The 19349-nt window shown below is 48.4% G+C and overlaps 1 protein-coding gene across 1 annotated transcript in view; it reads right to left on the bottom strand.

The window, feature by feature from the left end:
- Nucleotides 1-390: 390 nt before the first annotated feature.
- The window catches only part of LOC311315970 (myosin IXb), a 30459-nt gene continuing 11500 nt past the window's right edge, over nucleotides 391-19349 (bottom strand). Inside the window, exons 12-40 of the mRNA XM_084446701.1 lie at nucleotides 18722-18863; nucleotides 17913-18108; nucleotides 17004-17082; nucleotides 16503-16595; nucleotides 16346-16382; nucleotides 15777-15899; nucleotides 14639-14719; nucleotides 14313-14423; nucleotides 13932-14054; nucleotides 12770-12919; nucleotides 12111-12268; nucleotides 11328-11768; nucleotides 11152-11233; nucleotides 9109-9218; nucleotides 8582-8685; nucleotides 8200-8399; nucleotides 7606-7713; nucleotides 6880-7050; nucleotides 6708-6749; nucleotides 6489-6600; nucleotides 6165-6235; nucleotides 5797-5989; nucleotides 4131-4259; nucleotides 3890-3995; nucleotides 3386-3517; nucleotides 2997-3120; nucleotides 2596-2687; nucleotides 2047-2174; nucleotides 391-1759 (exon numbers count right to left, since the gene is read on the bottom strand). Coding sequence (XP_084302827.1) covers nucleotides 1458-1759; nucleotides 2047-2174; nucleotides 2596-2687; nucleotides 2997-3120; nucleotides 3386-3517; nucleotides 3890-3995; nucleotides 4131-4259; nucleotides 5797-5989; nucleotides 6165-6235; nucleotides 6489-6600; nucleotides 6708-6749; nucleotides 6880-7050; nucleotides 7606-7713; nucleotides 8200-8399; nucleotides 8582-8685; nucleotides 9109-9218; nucleotides 11152-11233; nucleotides 11328-11768; nucleotides 12111-12268; nucleotides 12770-12919; nucleotides 13932-14054; nucleotides 14313-14423; nucleotides 14639-14719; nucleotides 15777-15899; nucleotides 16346-16382; nucleotides 16503-16595; nucleotides 17004-17082; nucleotides 17913-18108; nucleotides 18722-18863 — 3940 coding nt within the window. The 3' untranslated portion in view covers nucleotides 391-1457. The remainder of the gene's footprint in view (nucleotides 1760-2046; nucleotides 2175-2595; nucleotides 2688-2996; nucleotides 3121-3385; nucleotides 3518-3889; nucleotides 3996-4130; nucleotides 4260-5796; nucleotides 5990-6164; nucleotides 6236-6488; nucleotides 6601-6707; nucleotides 6750-6879; nucleotides 7051-7605; nucleotides 7714-8199; nucleotides 8400-8581; nucleotides 8686-9108; nucleotides 9219-11151; nucleotides 11234-11327; nucleotides 11769-12110; nucleotides 12269-12769; nucleotides 12920-13931; nucleotides 14055-14312; nucleotides 14424-14638; nucleotides 14720-15776; nucleotides 15900-16345; nucleotides 16383-16502; nucleotides 16596-17003; nucleotides 17083-17912; nucleotides 18109-18721; nucleotides 18864-19349) is intronic.

The raw sequence follows: 19349 nt of genomic DNA, 5'->3' as shown, positions 1-19349 counted from the left end.
GGACGAGAAGCACAGTAGGCTACATTCACAAGCAGTCATGTTGACGTAAGCTAAACAGACTCCACTATGAAAACAGAATAGCTTACTGCAGGTCAACTGTAACCTGCTGCGTTTCCGAGCTCGTCTAGGGTTGGTTTACGTGTATGAAAGAGTGTGACACTTTGATAGTCTATAACTATAGCCTGCTACAGTAGGTGCACAGTAGGCTTACTTGTAATGTCAGCTAGATATCAATAGATTTGGGTAGCTGTCTTCATAACAGGTTATCCTACAACCAAAGCAAGGACCTCATCAATACAAGATATTGTATATTGATAGACAAAGCAAAGTAGTGTGGGTCTAGGCTCAATTCATTCAAAAGTCAGTTTATTTCTGTGCAAGACATCAAAACCAAAATCATTTTGGTTGAAAATATATAAAACACAACATACAGGATCCCCTCACTCAAAATGCCTATGCATAGCTGGATGAAAAAACAATGCTTAGTAGTTTAAATATGGAGTCGTTTAAGGTGCCTCGGGGAGAAAAAGACTAAACTCATAATGTGATTTTAGTTGATCGAGGCGGCAGCAAGGAAGCTTGTTTCTTCTTTTCGGTTCTTCCAACGGAGAAACAGTACTGAAACAGTTCCTCAACTCACATACGACATGGGACAATAAACAACAAAAATACATTTTAGGTTCACAATTTCTATTAAGAAATAAAATTGCATTTCTAACTGAAGATAACATAATAACCAGTGATAACCCTAAATACAATCTTGTCAGGTTACCTGATGGCAAATGGAGAACACTGTGCAAAACACAATCGCTTTAATTTTCAGGGAAATTACAAAAAAATAATGAAGAAATCCCCCTTTAAACAAAAGAGCAAGGCCTTCCCCTGCCTAGTACCACATAAGCAAAGATGCCAAATGCTCAGGCATATCAGTGATCCATTGTAAATAAGGCACTGGTGAAAACATGTCTTAAGATTGAAGTGGAATACAATACATTTTGATAGGTTCAAAATGAATTGGTTCTCCTCATATTATTGTAAATTTCTAAGACAAAATCTATTTCTGAGATAAAAACTCAAAATGCTTGAATGAATAATATGTACATTTGTGGAACATGGCTTAAATCAAAAGCACATCTCATTAGCTTGTGGTGGATTGTCTTACTTTACACCCTTTGCATATGAATATTACAGTGATATATTGATATACCAATTCTATGCCATGTTCATTTTCTCTCTCTGGAGAGAAAATCGTTAAGTATCAGTCCTTAATCATCCATTACAGACCCACAGACCTCTGAAAAAGAGTCGTTCTCCACAGCGGCATTGAACATAACAGAATATTGGCCGAGGTACAGGAAGTGCTTGGTTCTTGTTCACGTTGCCATAACACTCTGATTACTCATACTCCAGAGGCCTTACCCGTCCTCTCCGGAGGACCCTGTCTACTCGTTCCATAATCACATGTCCTCGTCTATGAAGGGGATGTCCAGGTCGTCAAAACTCTGGCACGTTTTGATGGCGGGCTGGTGGTGGTTGGTGGTGGAGGAGGAGGTCGAGAGGGGGTTGGAAGGGTCATCCTGGCCAGGGAGGATGCATAGAGATTGGGTAACATCTATGCGGCGCCTTGGGAGGCTGTCGGACGGCGTCCACGCCTTCGGGCTGTCCGGGTGGCCGATCGCCCCTCGTACTCTCTGCGCCAGGCCGGCCGGCTTGGGCGGACACTCTGGCTTCTGAGCCCTCTGTAGTGTGTTTACCTTTCCTGCTAAAGACACCACATATTAGTGTGCAAGTCAAACCAAGCAAAAGACATCAGAGAAACAACAACTATCCTATGTCAAACCCAGGTATTATTTGTCTGTAAATAAGTTACAGTTCCATGAATCATTAACAACTGTATGCAGTAGGGCTACTGTACAGAATGACATAAGCTATAACACGTTTTAGTGAATTTGGCCGTGAGAAAGCAGTACTATAAAACCTGTTCTAAAACGATGATTTTTCATAAGAGGATGGAGGATGGTGTCCATACCGTACCTCTCTACTGACCTTCCGAGTCCAGGCTCGCCACGCGGTCTTCTAGAAGACTGTCTGAGCTCATGGACGACTCAGAGTCCAGGTTGTCGTTGTCAGAGTTGTCCTGCTCTAGCTCGGGCAGTCGGCAGGCCAGTTCGTTCCTGTGAACACGCGGAAACAAGAAAACGTTTTTGGATGGAAATCAAGCTAGCCTACAAGCCAGGGACTCATTTTTATTTTCCTTTTACCCTGGGCCAGTGAAACCTGAGGACATTACATGGTAAATGGTAAATGGACTGCACTTATATACCCATTCACACACCAATGGCGGAAGCTGCCATGCAAGGTGCTAACCTGCTCATTGGGAGCAATTTGGAGCTAGGTGTCTTGCTCAAGGACACTTCGACATGTAGACAGTTGGAGCTGGGATTCGAACCACTGACCCTTCGATCACTGAACGACCCGCTCTACCAACTGAGCTACAGCCGCCTCATTACAGAGAGTACAGAAAAAAAACTGAAGTCAAACTCAATGCCTCCACCAGCTGAGCCACAACAAACCAGTTGTGCGGACGTGACTCACTTCTCCTGCTTGATGGATTTGATCCTCTCGATGAGGGACCTCTCCGACTCGATACGAGGCAAGCCCAAGTTTGAGGACGGCTTCTCCTGGACCTGCAGTGCGTAACGGTACAAAGGGGAAAATGTTTTCAGTTATTTACCCAGAAGACTTTGCGGTCAGGGCCCGATCTAGCGGGCGTGACTGTCGTCGGTATTGTGTCCACCATCACTCGCTCGTACGGCTCAACGTCGGGTCCACAGACTCACAGACGCGCCTGAACGCGTCCTGAAACGAACACTTTCCACCATCAAAAAGCTACTTAAATTGAGTGACTTCAACAGTCTTCAACAATCATAAAATGGATCGTTGTTAAAACACTGGTCATCACTGGTGGCCGTTCATGACAAGACGGCGTTTCTCACCGTGTTCTGTCTCTTCAGCCGGAGCTGGTTGATGGCCTGGGCCTCGGCGTCCTCCAGCTGCTGGATCTCCTGCATCTTCTCAGTGTAGCGCCTGAACTGCTCCATGATCAAGATCTCCACACAGCTGGGACACAACAGGGCGAGGGAGTGATTCACACACGCGCACACACACACACACACACACGCACACACACGTGTTGAAAATATGTGGATGTAACCTATTTCTAATTCGGATAACCTAATTCGGTAATTTAGCGTGCAGTATAATGTCACAAAATTGGGACTAATTTGGCGCCGTACGTTTGCGCCTTTCCCCCCCGCCGCTAGTTAGCTACGCTTTAGCTCTGCGAAAGACCGCCGTGGGACCGCGAGAGCGCGGGCGAACTCACATGGCGGTCTTGGACACGTCCTTCATGCCGAGGAAGGGGTCAGAGGTCTCGGGGGGGCGCAGGATGCAGGGGGCGAAGACGATGGCCAGCGAGTTGGCCGACATGCGGTTGTGCTCCTCCTCTTTTGCCACTCTGGAACAGAAGACCCAGGCTCTGACGCAGGCCTTCACACTCACAACAACATGGCTGACCGGTGATGTAGCAGGAAGTGCATTACATTACAGTCATTTACAGTAGCAGACGCTTTTATCCAAAGCGACTTATAATAATTGAGTTTAATGTAAGAAGTCAGTGTACTACTACTCGCCAGAACTCACAAGTGCATCTCCTTTCTAAAACAAGTGACTAAGAGCATAATCTAGTGCTAAAACCAAAGTGCAAGAGTAGCAAAATAAAAATATAATAGGTTCTTAGAACTGTAAATGCTTTAGGGTGCAGGTGGGCTCGGCAGCACCTGCTGAGCAATGTCAGAGCTAGAATGGAATATGAAGAGACGCTCCCTACTTGACAAGATGAAAGATGATTCTTTCCAGTGTGTTGAAGTTAGCTGAGGGAAGTTCGTCCAGCTTTTGGTAAACGGCTCTCAGTCGTTCCGATGACTCCGGCAGCTCTGTGCATAAAGAACAAGTACATTTTCACAGGAGTTATCTGGCCAGTCGTACGTCAAACTTGATCCGAGCGATCTGACAAGACCGCAGCCCCACAGCATGACGCTTCTGGGCCTGTGTGTACGCAGAAGACTCACCCACAGCATGGAGGAAGTCGTTGTAAAGCGTGAAGGTCATCAGCGGGTCAGGCAGCTCTCTGAGCCAGCGCTTGATCAGACCCGTGATGGTGTGGATGGGGTAGTTCTCTAACAACGCCGTCTCGGGTTCTGTGACAAAAACGGAAGGGAAAACGCGTCCAACGACGACAGAACGTTACAAAGATGTTTATGTACTGTAGAACACCAGATTAAATCCCTGTCCTGTGTTGAAGCAGATTATGAGAGGTTCTTAAAGGGCAATGCTCGTTTTTGACAACCTGGACCTTATTTACGACATATTTTAAGAAGTTTGACTCACCGAGATCACTTTTGTGTAGTTCGGAGGCCTGTAGAAGAAATTTAAAATCCAGCGCGAGCCAGTATATCCATGTAATGACGGTGATCGGGGCACCGAGAATGCAGTTTCTCAAAATCTATTTTCGGCCGCTAAACGGTTGTTTTCATCAATCAGATTGGATGAATCGACAGTTGAGATTCCTCAACGCGAGGCATTATTGTTGTTTTCAAATACGGGGTCTTTAGCCTCTGTAATATGATCTTTACACGCCTTTCCCCACTTGCTCCAGCACGCATGCGCACAGGCCAGCGCGCAGACTGGCTATTCTCCGGCTCACATTCTCTGCGCTACGATCGTTGTTGGTGCCGAGAATATTGTCGTCGTCATTCGTCAGCAACAATCCGATCGTAGCGCAGAGAATGTGAGCCGGACAATAGCCAGTCTGCGCGCTGGCCTGTGCGCATGCGTGCTGGAGCAAGTGGGGAAAGGCGTGTAAAGATCATATTACAGAGGCTAAAGACCCCGTATTTGAAAACAACAACAATGCCTCGCATTGAGGAATCTCAACTGTCGATTCATCCAATCTGATTGATGAAAACAACCGTTTAGCGGCCGAAAATAGATTTTGAGAAACTGCATTCTCGTTGCCCCGATCACCGCCATTACATGGATATACTGGCTCGCGCTGGATTTAAAATTTCTTCTACAGGCCTCCGAACTACACAAAAGTGATCTCGGTGAGTCAAACTTCTTATAATATGTCGTAAATAAGGTCCAGGTTGTCAAAAACGAGCATTGCCCTTTAATAATGAAACTTTTCATCTCATTGTCCAAACGTTATTGTCCAATGTAATGGACAGTAAAGTTTTCTTGTCGAAGGAAGGAATGAAAAGGGCATACAGTAACAGCTTCAGGTGTGTAAAGCTATGCACTGTATACTGATGGATTTAATTTAAAGGTGCAGTAGTCAAGATTTCGATGTGGACCAGTCTTTTTTTTTTTTTATCATAAAAAAATAATTTAAAAAAAGCCTCGAGAGCCAATAGTATTTAGGACCCCTGATAGATCCCGCCTCCCAACACACCGCATGGTACCAACGTCGTAGTACTGTTGGCTCACCAGCCCTGTTGGAGGGGCTCCAAACCCGACAGAGGACGCTCTTGTCAAACCAGTCAACATTTCTAAAATTAATAAATTCAGACTCTTTTTTGGAGGGGGGCGGGGGGGATACTTTTATTCTGCGTCTTTCTAAAAACTCTGTGGATATCTTTATTATTATTATTATTATTAGCCTACAGTACATAGAAATCTTGTCGATATGACCTTTAGCAGTTGGACATTGAGCAGCGGCAGGCTGGGAGCTCTTACGGGTCTCCAGGATCTGGTGCAGTTCCCTGGCCCGGCAGGTGGAGCCAGACTTGCGGTAGATGCCCTCGGTGTAAAGACCGTTCATCTCCACGTGCTCCAGCATCATCTCCACCACCATGGGCACGGGGTTGGCCTTGGTCGTCAGGACGCACACCTGCACTCCGAAGTGGAGGGAGCCGTGGATGCCGTCGTTCTGTGCGCACACGCACACACACACGCACACACACACACACACACACACACACACACACACACACACACACACACACACACACACACACACACAGAAAATGATCAGCTTTTAACACGGACACTGATTCCTCCACACTGTAGGTCCACTGGTGTATTCAGCAACTGTACAAGCTTACCTTCCTGGCACGTGTTATGCAATCCGTGATGATATTGGTGAGGCACTTCTTGTGACACACTAATTTGCACGCTAGCAGAGGGGAAGAGAACACACGAGTCGGTAAGCATGTCACAGTGTGTTCTAGGTTCTGACTGTGTTCTAAGTTCTGACAGTGTTCTAGGTTCTGACTGTGTTCTAGGTTCTGACTGAGTGTTCTAGGTTCTGACTGTGTTCTAGGTTCTGACTGTGTTCTAGGTTCTGACTGAGTGTTCTAGGTTCTGACTGAGTGTTCTAGGTTATAGTACAGGATGTTCCGTGCGTCAGTGACCTGTTCTGTACTCACCGCTGCACATGTAGGCTTTCTCCATTCCCCAGATGTAGGAGCCACAGAGGTCGCACGACTGCATGATGTTGACTTGGTACGTGCTGAACATGTGATCTAGAGGATTGTTCAGCTGAGAGAACAAAGACCAACACATGTTCAGCCAGGCTGCTATATACTGTAGTACCTGGATTTACAAACGACTCTTAAGATGGCGGTCGTAATGAAACGACAACTTACACACATATCCTTTTTTCGCTTCTTGTGTGGCTTTTTGGGGCTCTGTAACAAGTTGGTAAGAGGCTCAGATTAAGGACAACTGCAGACCGATCGTACACTTCCTTCTAAATGCATACACATACTGAAGGGAGATGAATTGACATCTGTATTGATCTCGAGCGCAGGACGGTACCTTGGCAGGTTCGGCCACCTCCCTCTTGATCTCCCCTCTGATGAAGCCGTCCAGGACTGACTGGAACAGGTTGACCACCAGCCGGATCTCGTTCTTCTGCTTGGCCCCTGCCAGGCTGGTCACCTTGTTCTGGTAACCCTTCATCAAACCCCGGTAGCCTATGCAAGGCTTCTGTTAGCCAGGAGAGGGAGGGAGTGAGAGTGAGAGTGAGAGTGAGAGAGAGAGAGAGAGAGAGAGAGAGAGAGAGAGAGAGAGAGAGAGAGAGAGAGATGAAGAATTGGCCGTCTGGATAAAAGCAACTGCACTAGCCATCCCACAAAACACTAGCTACTCTCCTCTGGATTTAAATCTACAGACTGTGGTTTTGGTTAACCAGGTCAGAAGATGATGAAAGTGAAATATCGTTTTGGATAAACATACGTGTCATATAATATTCAGTCAGTGATATCTTATAACGTGAGAAAGGAAGTGACATTCAGTTTCAGGATGAAGAGGACAGGGAAGTGATGTCACACAGAAACAATTTGTAGTTTTAACAGACTGATTCTAGGGGAACGAACTACAAAGTTAGAACAACAGTCAGGTAGGAAAGCAAAGAAAAGAACAAATGGTGTGGGTAACATTAGTGAGACTGAAATTTCATTCACATAATACTAATTCCATTCAAGGTAGCGCCCCTTGGGGAGGTCTAGACACGACCCTGAGGTAAACGAAGGGTGAACTCACAGAGACGGAGTACATGCTCTTGAGGGTGTTCCTGAACTCCATGGTGGCCGTGAGGAAGACGCCCTCTGTTCCCGACAGCTCCTTGATCCTGCCGCGCAGCTCGTTCACCTGCGGACGCAGACGTGGGGGTGTGTGGTGACTCGCGTACCGCACCCTGAGGTGTCTGAACGCCACCCCAACCAACGCCGACCGACGCCAACGTCGGATCGGCGTGACATGTTTGCTGGTGACTGTTGGCATCAGTTGGATGGATTTTCAACGGAACTTTAAACTTCCAACATTCTAACAACAACTGCCAACTTTAGAATGTTGGAAGTTTAAAGTTCAGTTGAAAATCCATCCAACATTCTAACAACTGCCAACTTTAGAATGTTGGGTGTTTGGAGTCGGTTGGTGTTGGTTGGGGCCGGTTGCCGACACCTTCACGTACAGTAGCCTAAATAACTTTGGTGTCACCGGTGAGCACTGTACTGTATCACGTTTGAGAATGTTTTAATGACCCCACTGTGAACATAGTGGTAGTTCACTTACTAGGCATTTTGCGTGTGCAAAGCCAGAACTGATGGGACGCGTTAAAATCAACGCTTGGCTAACCTGATTTCCCAGGAACTCGTCCAGGTGGCGGAGCTCGTCGGTGTCTGGGATCTCGCGGTCCAGGGAGGCGTTCCACTGCTCGGAAACCCGCGTGGCGCGGCTGATCCTGATGGAGGGGTTCGACCGCACGCCGCCGCCGCTGCTGCTGTTGCGGGTGGACGAGTGATAGGTGGAGGACGACTGGAAAGTGGAAGGGATGACTGTCGGGGGGAAGAGGATGAGGGTGTGAGTGTGTAGAGGTAACTCTAACAGATGTTTATTCCAGCCCAGTCGCACATTCTCTACCAGCGGCCACTAGATGGCAGAAAAGAGACTTCATTTATTTATTTTAGCTTGAGAAGGGATACACATGTGTTGGATGGGTGGGGTGGTAAAGGGCTACCTCCTCTGTCCAACAGCGTTTTCGGGCTGGTCATCTTTCCCTCCTCAGGACTCAGGCTCTCTCTCTGCGTGCGCCTTTTCAGGATCTTACTGAGGAACCCAATTCTGTGGAAGAGCAGGCGTTAACCATGGTTAGCCGTTGCAACGTTAAGTACATACAGCGCAGTACTTACTCTGTGCTATATCACCTCCCAATGACTGAGACAGCAGCAGGCTACTCAAGTTCACATTCCCAATAGCTAAATAGTATTTGTTCCCAGGCTCTCTCATCTCATGTTAAGCACGGTTAAGCATGGTGATTGCCTTTTTGTTGTCTGTCTGTCTGTCTGTCTGTCTGTCTGTCTGTGTCTGTCTGTCTGTCTACAGTATATATCCTTCCATCCATCTATCTATCTATATCTACCTAGTATCTACCTATCTATGTACTGTATGTACAGTAGGTAGGTCCTGGGACAAGGTACATTGGAGACAGAGAACTGCCTAAATAAACTGATCCAAGAATACAAAGGTACTGAGAATTGGCTTTACTTCTCAGGGGTGATGAGCTGGGATTGGGTAGAATCCCGATGACTCGAGCTCTCATTGGCCGGGAGGCTGAACCTAGCCCCGTCGGGAGTCATCTCTGCGGTGGTACGAAACTGTGAAAGACGACACAAACATCGGTCAAAATATCACAAGGCAGCATTATAAACAGAGAAAGTGAGTTGAGCCTGGAATGTCTGCAAAGGAAAGATTTTATTTGAATATATATCAGATGCCATAGTTGTGTTTGAGAAGCTCATTCATCACCCTGCCGGAACAGAGTCCTCTCTCTCAACCATGTTCCCCTGCTGCAGCCACACCCACACCTCCTGCTCCTCCACCACCAATAGGACAGCTAAGACACCAAGGCCCAGATGGACACCCTCAAAACCTCCTTTCCCCGGAGGAAACCGCTGATCTGACACTGACTGGATTGGTAACAGCTGTGCAGGCGAGCACACGGTTTCACCCATCCGTGTATGTTAGATCAGAGATGACTTCAGGGAAGGCAGGAATGCAGGAAGGAAGAGAAGAAGAAGCCCGTCTGGAGGCACATGGCCGTGGAGATGTGGAGATGTGTCTTCAGACTGGGCAAACCCCCGGCCCCCTGGTTAGTCAGCGGCGTCATGCAACGGTCCAGTGCAGCCTGACCACCCACCTCCTGACCTTTGACCTTTTTTGCTCAAATTAATATAAACTCATAATTCCCTGCCGTTTCACCTTCGTACATAATCTTAACCCACATTAGCGCTGAAACACTCCATAGATATTAGTGAGCAGTGTGTTTTGTTTGCTATGAAGATTCCGTTATTTCCCAGAATTACTTTATATTATATCTATTAATTAATAGAAGTCAACCTGAGATCTGATCTGATCACCCGCTGTTGAACGATGAAGGTCATCACATAGAAACCCCCCTACACAGATGCCTTGCTAGCCCACCCACTCGAAACGAATTAGAACCAGGAGAGAATGACAGAGAAGCCCTCAATGCTTGGCTAGTGTGGCGCAATGTGGTTACATCATTTCACATGAATCCCTAAAACCAAATATGTTTACTTATTTGACATAAACAGAAACCTGACCAGCACTGTGACAAAAAAGGTCAGAAACGAGATACCGGACAGTCGGGCGACCGTGCGCTGATACGGGGAGCGCTCCGTTTCTCAGACCCCCCCCTGCTGCATCCCTGTCCGCGCGTGCGGCGAGGGGGGCGGAGTCCGAACCGCCTCACATGCAAAAAGCCTACATGCACGCATCTCCGGTGACGCTGTCGTCCGGGCCGTTTCCCCTCCGCGCGAGCATGCGTGCGTGCAGCGCTGTGGCCTGCCGGGCCGTACCTGGACCCGGGGTTTGAAGTGGCGGATGTCCACGCCGGGCACGCCGCCCTGGCGAGACCCCATGGGGCTAATGGGGGGCAGGGGGAAGCTCCAGAAGTCGCTCTCCTTAGTCGACCCCCCATAGTTAAACATCAGCCCGCTGCGGGCGTAGGCTAAGCGCCGCTTGCGTTTGGGCCTCTTGCGGAAGCGCACCGTGGTCTAGAGAGCGGCCAGGCCGGAGAGACGAGACACAGTGAGGAGAGGCAGACAGGAGACCCTCGCTCTACCGGCCCCACACCTCCTCCACACACAGGGTGGTCAACAAACAGCATGACGTTAAGAGCATTTCACAGCATTTCCAGCAGTTGCCTAACGCTACACAGCACATGAGAAGTCGGACAGATGATTTGATGACAGGTGTTTTTTACAGATAGTAGATAAATCAAAAGTTGCAAAAAGATCCCCGCACATTGTCGATGCGAGACCTTCATCAGACAAATAGAAAACGAATAGAAAACTATTTGTCTGATGAAGGTCTAGCACCGAAACATCACATCAATTCCAAGTTAGTGTGCGTGATTCATCCATCCCCTCCTACACACCTGCCTTCTAAAACAAATGTAAAGTTGTGGAGATTGTGGTGTATAACGTGACTTCTTTGCCACGTGTGTAGATGTGCGATGGAGAGATACGCGATGGAAGCAGTGAGACCGGCGCTGAGGCGAGGTACCTCGGCTGTGGAGGGAGAGCTGTCGGAGCCGGACGAGCTGAGCTTGGACACGTCGTCCACCGAGACGGACTTCCCTTTGCTCCTGGGGAACGCAAGAAAAGCTCTGAGGCTTCGTAAGACAAATTTGTAAATTCAGCCCGATATCAAAAGAAAGTCATAAGAAACTGACAGCTTACTTCAACAAGCCCTCCATGCGTTTGACCCTCGGCCGCTGGACCTCGGGACTGGAGTCTCCACTCCTCCTCTCCTTCCACTTCTCCGCCTTGGCCTTGATGTCCTCCCTCATGGTGTAGCGCTGGACGGAGGCGGCCTGCGAGGGACCGCCGGACCCCTCCTCCTCCTCCTCCTCCTCCTCGCTGCCCCGGCCCGCCGCCGTGTCCAGGGGGAGGGAGAAGGGTCTGTGGAGGGGAGGAGGGGTCCTTCCCGGGGAGGGGCCCCTGGAGGAGGGGCCCTGGCCATTCTCGGGGCCTGTCTGCCGGCTCCTGGTGGGGCTGTGTTCCACGCGGTGCTGCCTCCTCAGCTCACGGCCCTCCAGGCTCTTCTGGCGGAGGTAAGACTGACCGCCAGCGGGCTCCTGCAGATCAGGAGCGGCTTTGGTCTCCTCCTGGGATTGACTCCTAAAGAAAAGTCGAACAAAACAAATGACATAACATTAGTCATTTAGCGGACGCTTTTATCAAAAGCGACTTACAATAATCGCCTTTAACTTAGGAAGTCAGTGTGCTACTACTCGCCAGAACTCACAAGTGCATCTCTTTTCTAAACAAGTGACTAAGAGCATAATCTAGTGCTGAGGGCAAAGTTCAAGAGATGGCGATGAACCTTCCATGTGTTTGTGCCAGGGACCTGCCTTTATTTTACCCAGAATCCCCTTCTAGCACCGGAGTCTAACCTGGGACAGTTCAGATGAACTCCCTCATGTTAGAGAGGCCTCAGAGTCGGCGTGGGGGCGGAGTTACCTCTGGCATCCTAAGTGGCTCCGCGCCAGCGCCTGCCGTGTCTTGGCGTCGGCGTGTCTGCTCATGAACTCCGACCCCTTCTGGGAGCAGCGCCAGGCCGTCTGGATCACCGTGGCGGCGTGGCAGCGGTTCTCCTCGCGGAACCCGCGCCAGGAACGCTGCGACAGACAGAGGGGGTTGTGGGACGAGGGATTCACAGCTGTTCTTTAGGTGACAATGCTGCTACAAGGCTGGAGGCTGGAGCTGTGTCTTAAGAGACATTTTTGTCCCAGTACTGTAGCCTAGCACAGATACATGGGCATGGCTGGTCTCTCTTCTCTAGAAGAGATACCTGTATGAGCATGGCTGGTCTCTCCTCTCCAGGAATGATACCTGTATGAGCATGGCTGGTCTCTCTTCTCCAGGAGAGATACCTGTATGAGCACGGCTGGTCTCTCTTCTCCAGGAGAGGTACCTGTATGAGCATGGCTGGTCTCTCTTCTCTAGGAGAGGTACCTGTATGAGCACGGCTGGTCTCTCTTCTCCAGGAGAGGTACCTGTATGAGCACGGCTGGTCTCTCTTCTCTAGGAGAGATACCTGTATGAGCACGGCTGGTCTCTCTTCTCCAGGAGAGATACCTGTATGAGCATGGCTGGTCTCTCTTCTCTAGGAGAGATACCTGTATGAGCATGGCTGCGTCTCTCTTCTCCAGGAAGTGCTTCCTCATCAGACACACGCGGAACCAGCGCTGCAGGGTGACGATGTGACGCATCACTTCCTTGTTGAGGCTGTCCTGCAGCTGCCGTCTGTCCTTCTCCTTCAGGAACACCTGGACAGACAGACAGACCAGGCTCGTTCTGAGTTCAATACCACGAGTGCTGTTGTTCCTTCACAATACCCCTTTCACGTCAAGACTAGCGCCTATAAACGGCGGTTTTAAACACAGGACTTCAGGGGATACCGGGAAGAAACGCAGGACGTCATCAAATCAAATCAAACTTTATTTGTATAGCGCATTTCATACACATAGGCAACACAATGCGCTTTTGTCATGCACAATGTCATGTCATTAGAACATGAAGTCCCAAGAAGGCTACTAGTGCTACAAAGAAGATGGTTCATTCGTTACTGTAGCTAGCTTCACATGCCAAACCATGGGACCCAGTGTTCACTTTGACAGCAAATACTTCTGGAATGGGCACATGAACGTTGGCGCGAGCAGTTGTCCTTGTGGACTAGGCTACATTTGGTAGCAAACAGACCAAAATGTTTTTTGAGCCATTTGGAGTTGTTGATTATTTAGTAGGCTAGTACCAGTCCTCTAGTTTATTGCGGTACCAAATATATTTTATGAAGCCGAATTGGAAGCGTTTTCTTCAAGAGGTTTAATGTATGTCATCGTTGTTACAAGCCGCCCCTCACAAGCCTACACGTGATGAAATCAGCCCACACATGATTCAAAACACTCAGCTAGCCAGATAAACTACAGTCCAAAACTGTCACTTGCAATCTACAAGTAGCAGGAGGCAAAAGTTGCTCATTTGGACAATAAGGAAGGTGATATGACCGTCTACTATGAGATTCACCTCCGCACACACAATGAGAACGTGCCGGAAACGGGGCGAACATCAGCGTTTCTACCCGGGGTTCATGTTTCCGTCGCTGCCGATCGGAGCTGGATCCCAGAAACACCCGCGCCTAACTGCCGAGTCGGCAGACACAGGACCGAATGCTGAGTGTACCCTTTCACACTGACAACTAAACCAAGACGTTAGTGGGTGCTGGCGCGTTTTGGGGGCGATGTGGGCTTAATAATATAATTTGATATACACAGGACTTACCTTGGTCTTCCCAATTTGGTAGCTGGTCTCTCCTAGGCCCATCTTCTGGAGCAGGTTAGATATATCTTCTGGCGCAGTGGTCGCCTCCTTGGGAAGCAGCACTCTAAACTTCTCCAGGAACTCCTTCAGCCAAGAGAAACATAATCACTTTTTTGGCAAGACTCAATATACAACACCTACCAACTGGTCATCATAATCTCTTCTCATTTGTATTCATGTCTCCGCTTCCTCGTAATATAAACTCTTCATACGGGTGTTGTGACAAAATCATTTGTTTAAGTGAGCAGAATTGACACAATGTGCACTTGAGGCGTCTGTCAGCAGAGTCAGAGCGCACTGAGGCCTGGCGGTCAGCAGAGTCAACGTTAGTGCGTTCTGTACCTTGAAGGTGTACTTGGCGCCGTAGCCTGACCTCTGGATGTTGACCATCTGCAGCATGCCGGAGTACCTCAGCTGCCGAAGGACCAGGCTCTCGTCAAAGAACATGTCCCTCTGTAAGGGAGGAACACACACACATGCACGCATGGGCACAGGCACACACACACCCACACGCACGTACATGCGTACACACACACACACAACACGCACAGATACACACATTAAACAATTAGATAACAGTTTCAAAGTATTCTGAATGACATAACTACTGAGTCCGACTCAATTTTCACAGTTGTCTGTGATGAATATAAAACCGTACAGTACAGCACCTTCTCAGCATTGGAGCGCAGGCAGTGGACGAAGAAAGGCTCCGCCCTCCCCAGGTTCTCCAGCAGCTTGGTGAGAGACGCCTGCAGAACACATCCAGACTTCACAATCAAATTCAGAACACATCCAGACTTCACAATCACATTCAGAACACATCCAGACTTCACAATCACATTCAGAACACATCCAGACTTCACAATCACAATCAGAACACATCCAGACTTCACAATCACATTCAGAACACATCCAGACTTCACAATCAAATTCAGAACACATCCAGACTTCACAATCACATTCAGAACACATCCAGGCTTCACAATCACATTCAGAACACATCCAGACTTCACAATCACATTCAGAACACATCCAGACTTCACAATCCCATTCAGAACCCATCCAGGCTTCACAATCACATTCAGAACACATCCAGGCTTCACAATCACAATCCGAACACATCCAGACTTCACAATCACATTCAGAACACATCCAGACTTCACAATCACATTCAGAACACATCCAGGCTTCACAATCACATTCAGAACACATCCAGACTTCACAATCACATTCAGAACACATCCAGACTTCACAATCACATTCAGAACACATCCAGACTTCACAATCACATTCAGAACACATCCAGACTTCACAATCAGAACAAATCTAGGCTTCACAACCACATTCAGAACACATCCAGACTTCACAATCACATTCAGAACACATCCAGACTTCACAATCACAATCAGAACACATCCAGACTTCACAATCAAATTCAGAACACATCCAGACGTTACAATCAGGCTTTATTAGCCAGGTAGGTTTTTACACATTCTAGGAGGTTTTGGCCAGTTGGTGCATAACACTGATAGGTACAGTAGACAACATTAGACAGTGCAAATTAGTGCAAAATACAAAATGGTGTGCAATGTGTGTATATACAGTGCACACACACACACACACACACACACACACACACACACACACACACACACACACACACACACACACAGTGTAATATACAGTATATAGCATCAGTCCAATGCACATTCCCTTCCTGTTGGTCTAAGCCCTTGCTCTAGCGGACACAAACAACCACAGCGGTGGACAAGTCTGGACCCTGCGCCCGGAGGAGGACGAGCAGACCTGGAACTGAGCACTGACGCTGGGGGGCTTCTTCTTCTGGTGGGGCAGGAGGACCGTCTGGGTGGTGCTGTCATGGAGGGTCAGGCCCACGATGTGCTTGAGGGAGCGCGAGTCGATCAGGTTCTGTGGAAATACACACCGCAACCCACTCACTAGAACAGTGCTGCTCACTAGAACAGTGCTGCTCACTAGAACAGTACTGCTCACTAGAACAGTACTGCTCACTAGAACAGTGCTGCTCACTAGAACAGTGTACTGCTCACTAGAACAGTGCTGCTCACTAGAACAGTGCTGCTCGGGAACGACTTATCGCTCGATACGTCACTAATACTGCTATTATCTTCCATCTTATTCTCCTACTTTTTGTTCATTTTATATCTATTTTTATGTGAAGCATTCCGTACATTCTCTGTCGTAAAGCACTTTGAGCTGCATTTATTTGTATGAAAGGTGCTATTACAGTACACCTCAAGTTTATTATTATGATTATTATGATTATTATGGCAATTATTATTATTATCTTTCTGTCTGATTTCTCTGGCTAGTGAGACATTCTACTAGGACCTTACCTTCGGAATGAGCTGCTTCTGGCGGCTACCCCTCTTCCTGTGGGAGTGATAGACAGCCAGGCGGTGATTAAAAGGCTCAACGCCGTTTGGCTCTGCCCGTTGCCAGGCGTGAGGCCCTGCCAAGTACTAAACCCCCCTTTATTGCAGAATGACTTACTTCCTCTTTTCGTAGTTGGCAAAGATGTCCTCGAACACCTCCAGAGGAACCTCGTCAGAGCGGTCGAAGGAGAAGTCCAGAGTGGAGCTGTGGCTGTAAGGAAGGAAGACAAGAAAAGGACACTATGGATGACCTCAGCCTCGGCGTTAAGAGGTCTTTTCACGATTGTAGTCGTCATCTCTCATTGGGGGAGACTGTTTCAGGGCCGGGGGTAAGGGTTAGGGTTTGGATGGGGGCGCGGCCATAGACAGCGGGAAATGCAGTGGCTACTGTTTGGTCAAACGCTGTACATCTGACCTGGGACGCCTGTCCAGACCAGGGGACATCTTACCTGGGACGCCTGTCCAGACCAGGGGACATCTTACCTGGGCAGCCTGTCCAGACCAGAGGACATCTTACCTGGGACACCTGTCCAGACCAGGGGACATCTGACCTGGGCAGCCTGTCCAGACCAGGGGACATCTGACCTGGGACGCCTGTCCAGACCAGGGGACATCTTACCTGGGCAGCCTGTCCAGACCAGAGCTGCGTCTTCTCTTCAGTTCTGCCATGGATATGCGGGACACGCGTTTCTTCACTCCTACACAAGACAGAGGAGGGAGGTTCACTCACCATACAAACAAATGGCTTTGATTTATACACTGTTATATAAACACCTTGTGTGTGAATCTCAGATATCACAGGTACTGTATCTGTCCCAAGTATGTTATAGTATGTTAAAGGTAAGTTATAGTATGTTATAGGTATGTAATAGCATGGTATAGGTATGTAATAGTATGTTATAGGTATGTTATAGTACGCCATAGGTATGTAATAGTATATTATAGGTATGTTATAGGTATGTAATAGTATATTATAGGTATGTTATAGGTATGTAATAGCATGGTATAGGTATGTAATAGTATATTATAGGTATGTTATAGGTATGTAATAGTATGTTATAGGTATGTTATAGTACGTTATAGGAATGTAATAGTATGTTAAAGGTATGATATAGTATGTTATAGGTATGTAATAGTATGGTATGTAATAGTATGTTATGGTTATGTTATAGGTATGTAATAGTATGTTACAGTATAGGTATGTTATAGTTATAGTACATTATAGGAATGTAATAGTATGTTAAAGGTATATTGAAGGCTCCTGACACTAAAAGCATCGTGATGTTTAATAGCTCCACCCTCGGTTCTACTGTATTTTGCAGCGCTGACGCAGGGTTTTACCAGACGGGAACGAGGGACCCTCAATCAAATCAAAGGCACCTTGTGTTGACGCTTTAAAACGCTGTGTGGGTAGCAGCGTGCTAATGACGCGTGGCACTGGACGCTTTCGGCTCACTGAGGTGTGTCATAGCTCCAGGAGGAGTCGGGGACAGTACGGGACGGAGAGGGTCCCTCGGGACACGGCTACCTGCGTTGGAGGCGGCCCGTTGACGGGCGATGTCGTTGAAGGCGGCGATGATGTGGATGGTGGAGCGGAGGATGCCCCAGCGGAACACGGCCACCGGGTTGGACCCGATCAGCTGGCGCAGGAAGGCCCGCCCACTGCTGTGCAGCAGCGACACGATGTCGGGACGCATGTGGTCCGTGTTCTTCTCCCGGAAATCCTGAGAGAGGGAGAGAGAGAGAGAGAGAGGGAGAGAGAGAGAGAGAGAGAGAGAGGGAGGGAGGGAGGGAGAGAGAGAGAGGGAGGGAGGGAGGGAGAGAGAGAGAGAGAGAGAGAGAGAGAGAGAGAGAGGGAGAGAGAGAGAGGGAGAGAGAGAGGGAGGGAGAGGGAGAGAGGGAGAAAGGGAGAGAGAGAGGGAGGGAGAGGGAGAGAGGGAAAGAGAGAGAGAGAGAGAGAGAGAGAGAGAGAGAGAGGGAGGGAGAGAGAGAGAGAGAGAGAGGGAGGGAGGGAGAGGGAGAGGGAGAGAGGGAGAGAGGGAGAGAGAGAGAGCGAGAGAGAGGGAGGGAGAGAGAGAGAGGGGGTGGGGTGGGGTGGGGGGGGGGGGTGGAGACAGAGAGAGAGGGGGGTAGAGTGAAAGAGAGAGAGAGAGATAGAGGGGTACATTTACAGTATGCGATGGCGATGAGACATTTAACAACATGAGGGGTATCAGATCTCCCATTTTAGGGGAATCAAATACCACAGGAAGCCGACTTATGCCAAGTCTATCAAATCACACCAGATCATCCAGGCAGGGCAGCTCTGGAAGCCCGAGCGCCGGTTTGGTTTCCTACCTTAATCTGGTATTTGACCCTCCCAGCAAAGTGCTGGATAACGAAGGCTGGCTCCAGCACCGGCGTGGCCACGAAAAACTCATCGGTCTGATGCTGCTGCTTGAACTTGTTCAGCAGAGTGTCGTTTGTGCCCTGGGGTAGGCTAAGGACACCAGAGGAGCTCATGTCAATGTCACTCATAACGTTTCCATCCAAAATGCACTATGCAGTTTACCACACATCACTTATGTTGTTACTGGAGCTCATCTTCAGGGGGTCAACAGAGTCGATAATCTCCTTGGAGACACAGCGGGCGGGTTACAGTCGGCTCCTGTTCCTCTCCAGGTCGGTGAGAATAAAACCTTGGATACACTAGAAGACCTTCACAATCTTAACAGATTATGAAATGACTGGGAGTATACACTAGACGACTGGGAGTATACACTAGACGACTGGGAGTATACACTAGACGACTGGCTTCTGCTGATTTTTGTATGACAACTGAAAAACTGGGTATCGCACATTTAACGACTGGACGAGTTTACACGACACGATAGCGTCCAGAATCTGCTCAAAAATATCAAACATGTTTGATATGCTCCGACTCGCTCCGACTCGGATCGGGAGAAGTCTGTTCTAATCATACACT

Source organism: Borostomias antarcticus (genome assembly GCF_949987555.1).
Source record: "Borostomias antarcticus genome assembly, chromosome: 12".
NCBI classification, from domain to species: Eukaryota; Metazoa; Chordata; class Actinopteri; order Stomiiformes; family Stomiidae; genus Borostomias; species Borostomias antarcticus.
This window is presented reverse-complemented; position numbering and strand designations above follow the sequence as displayed.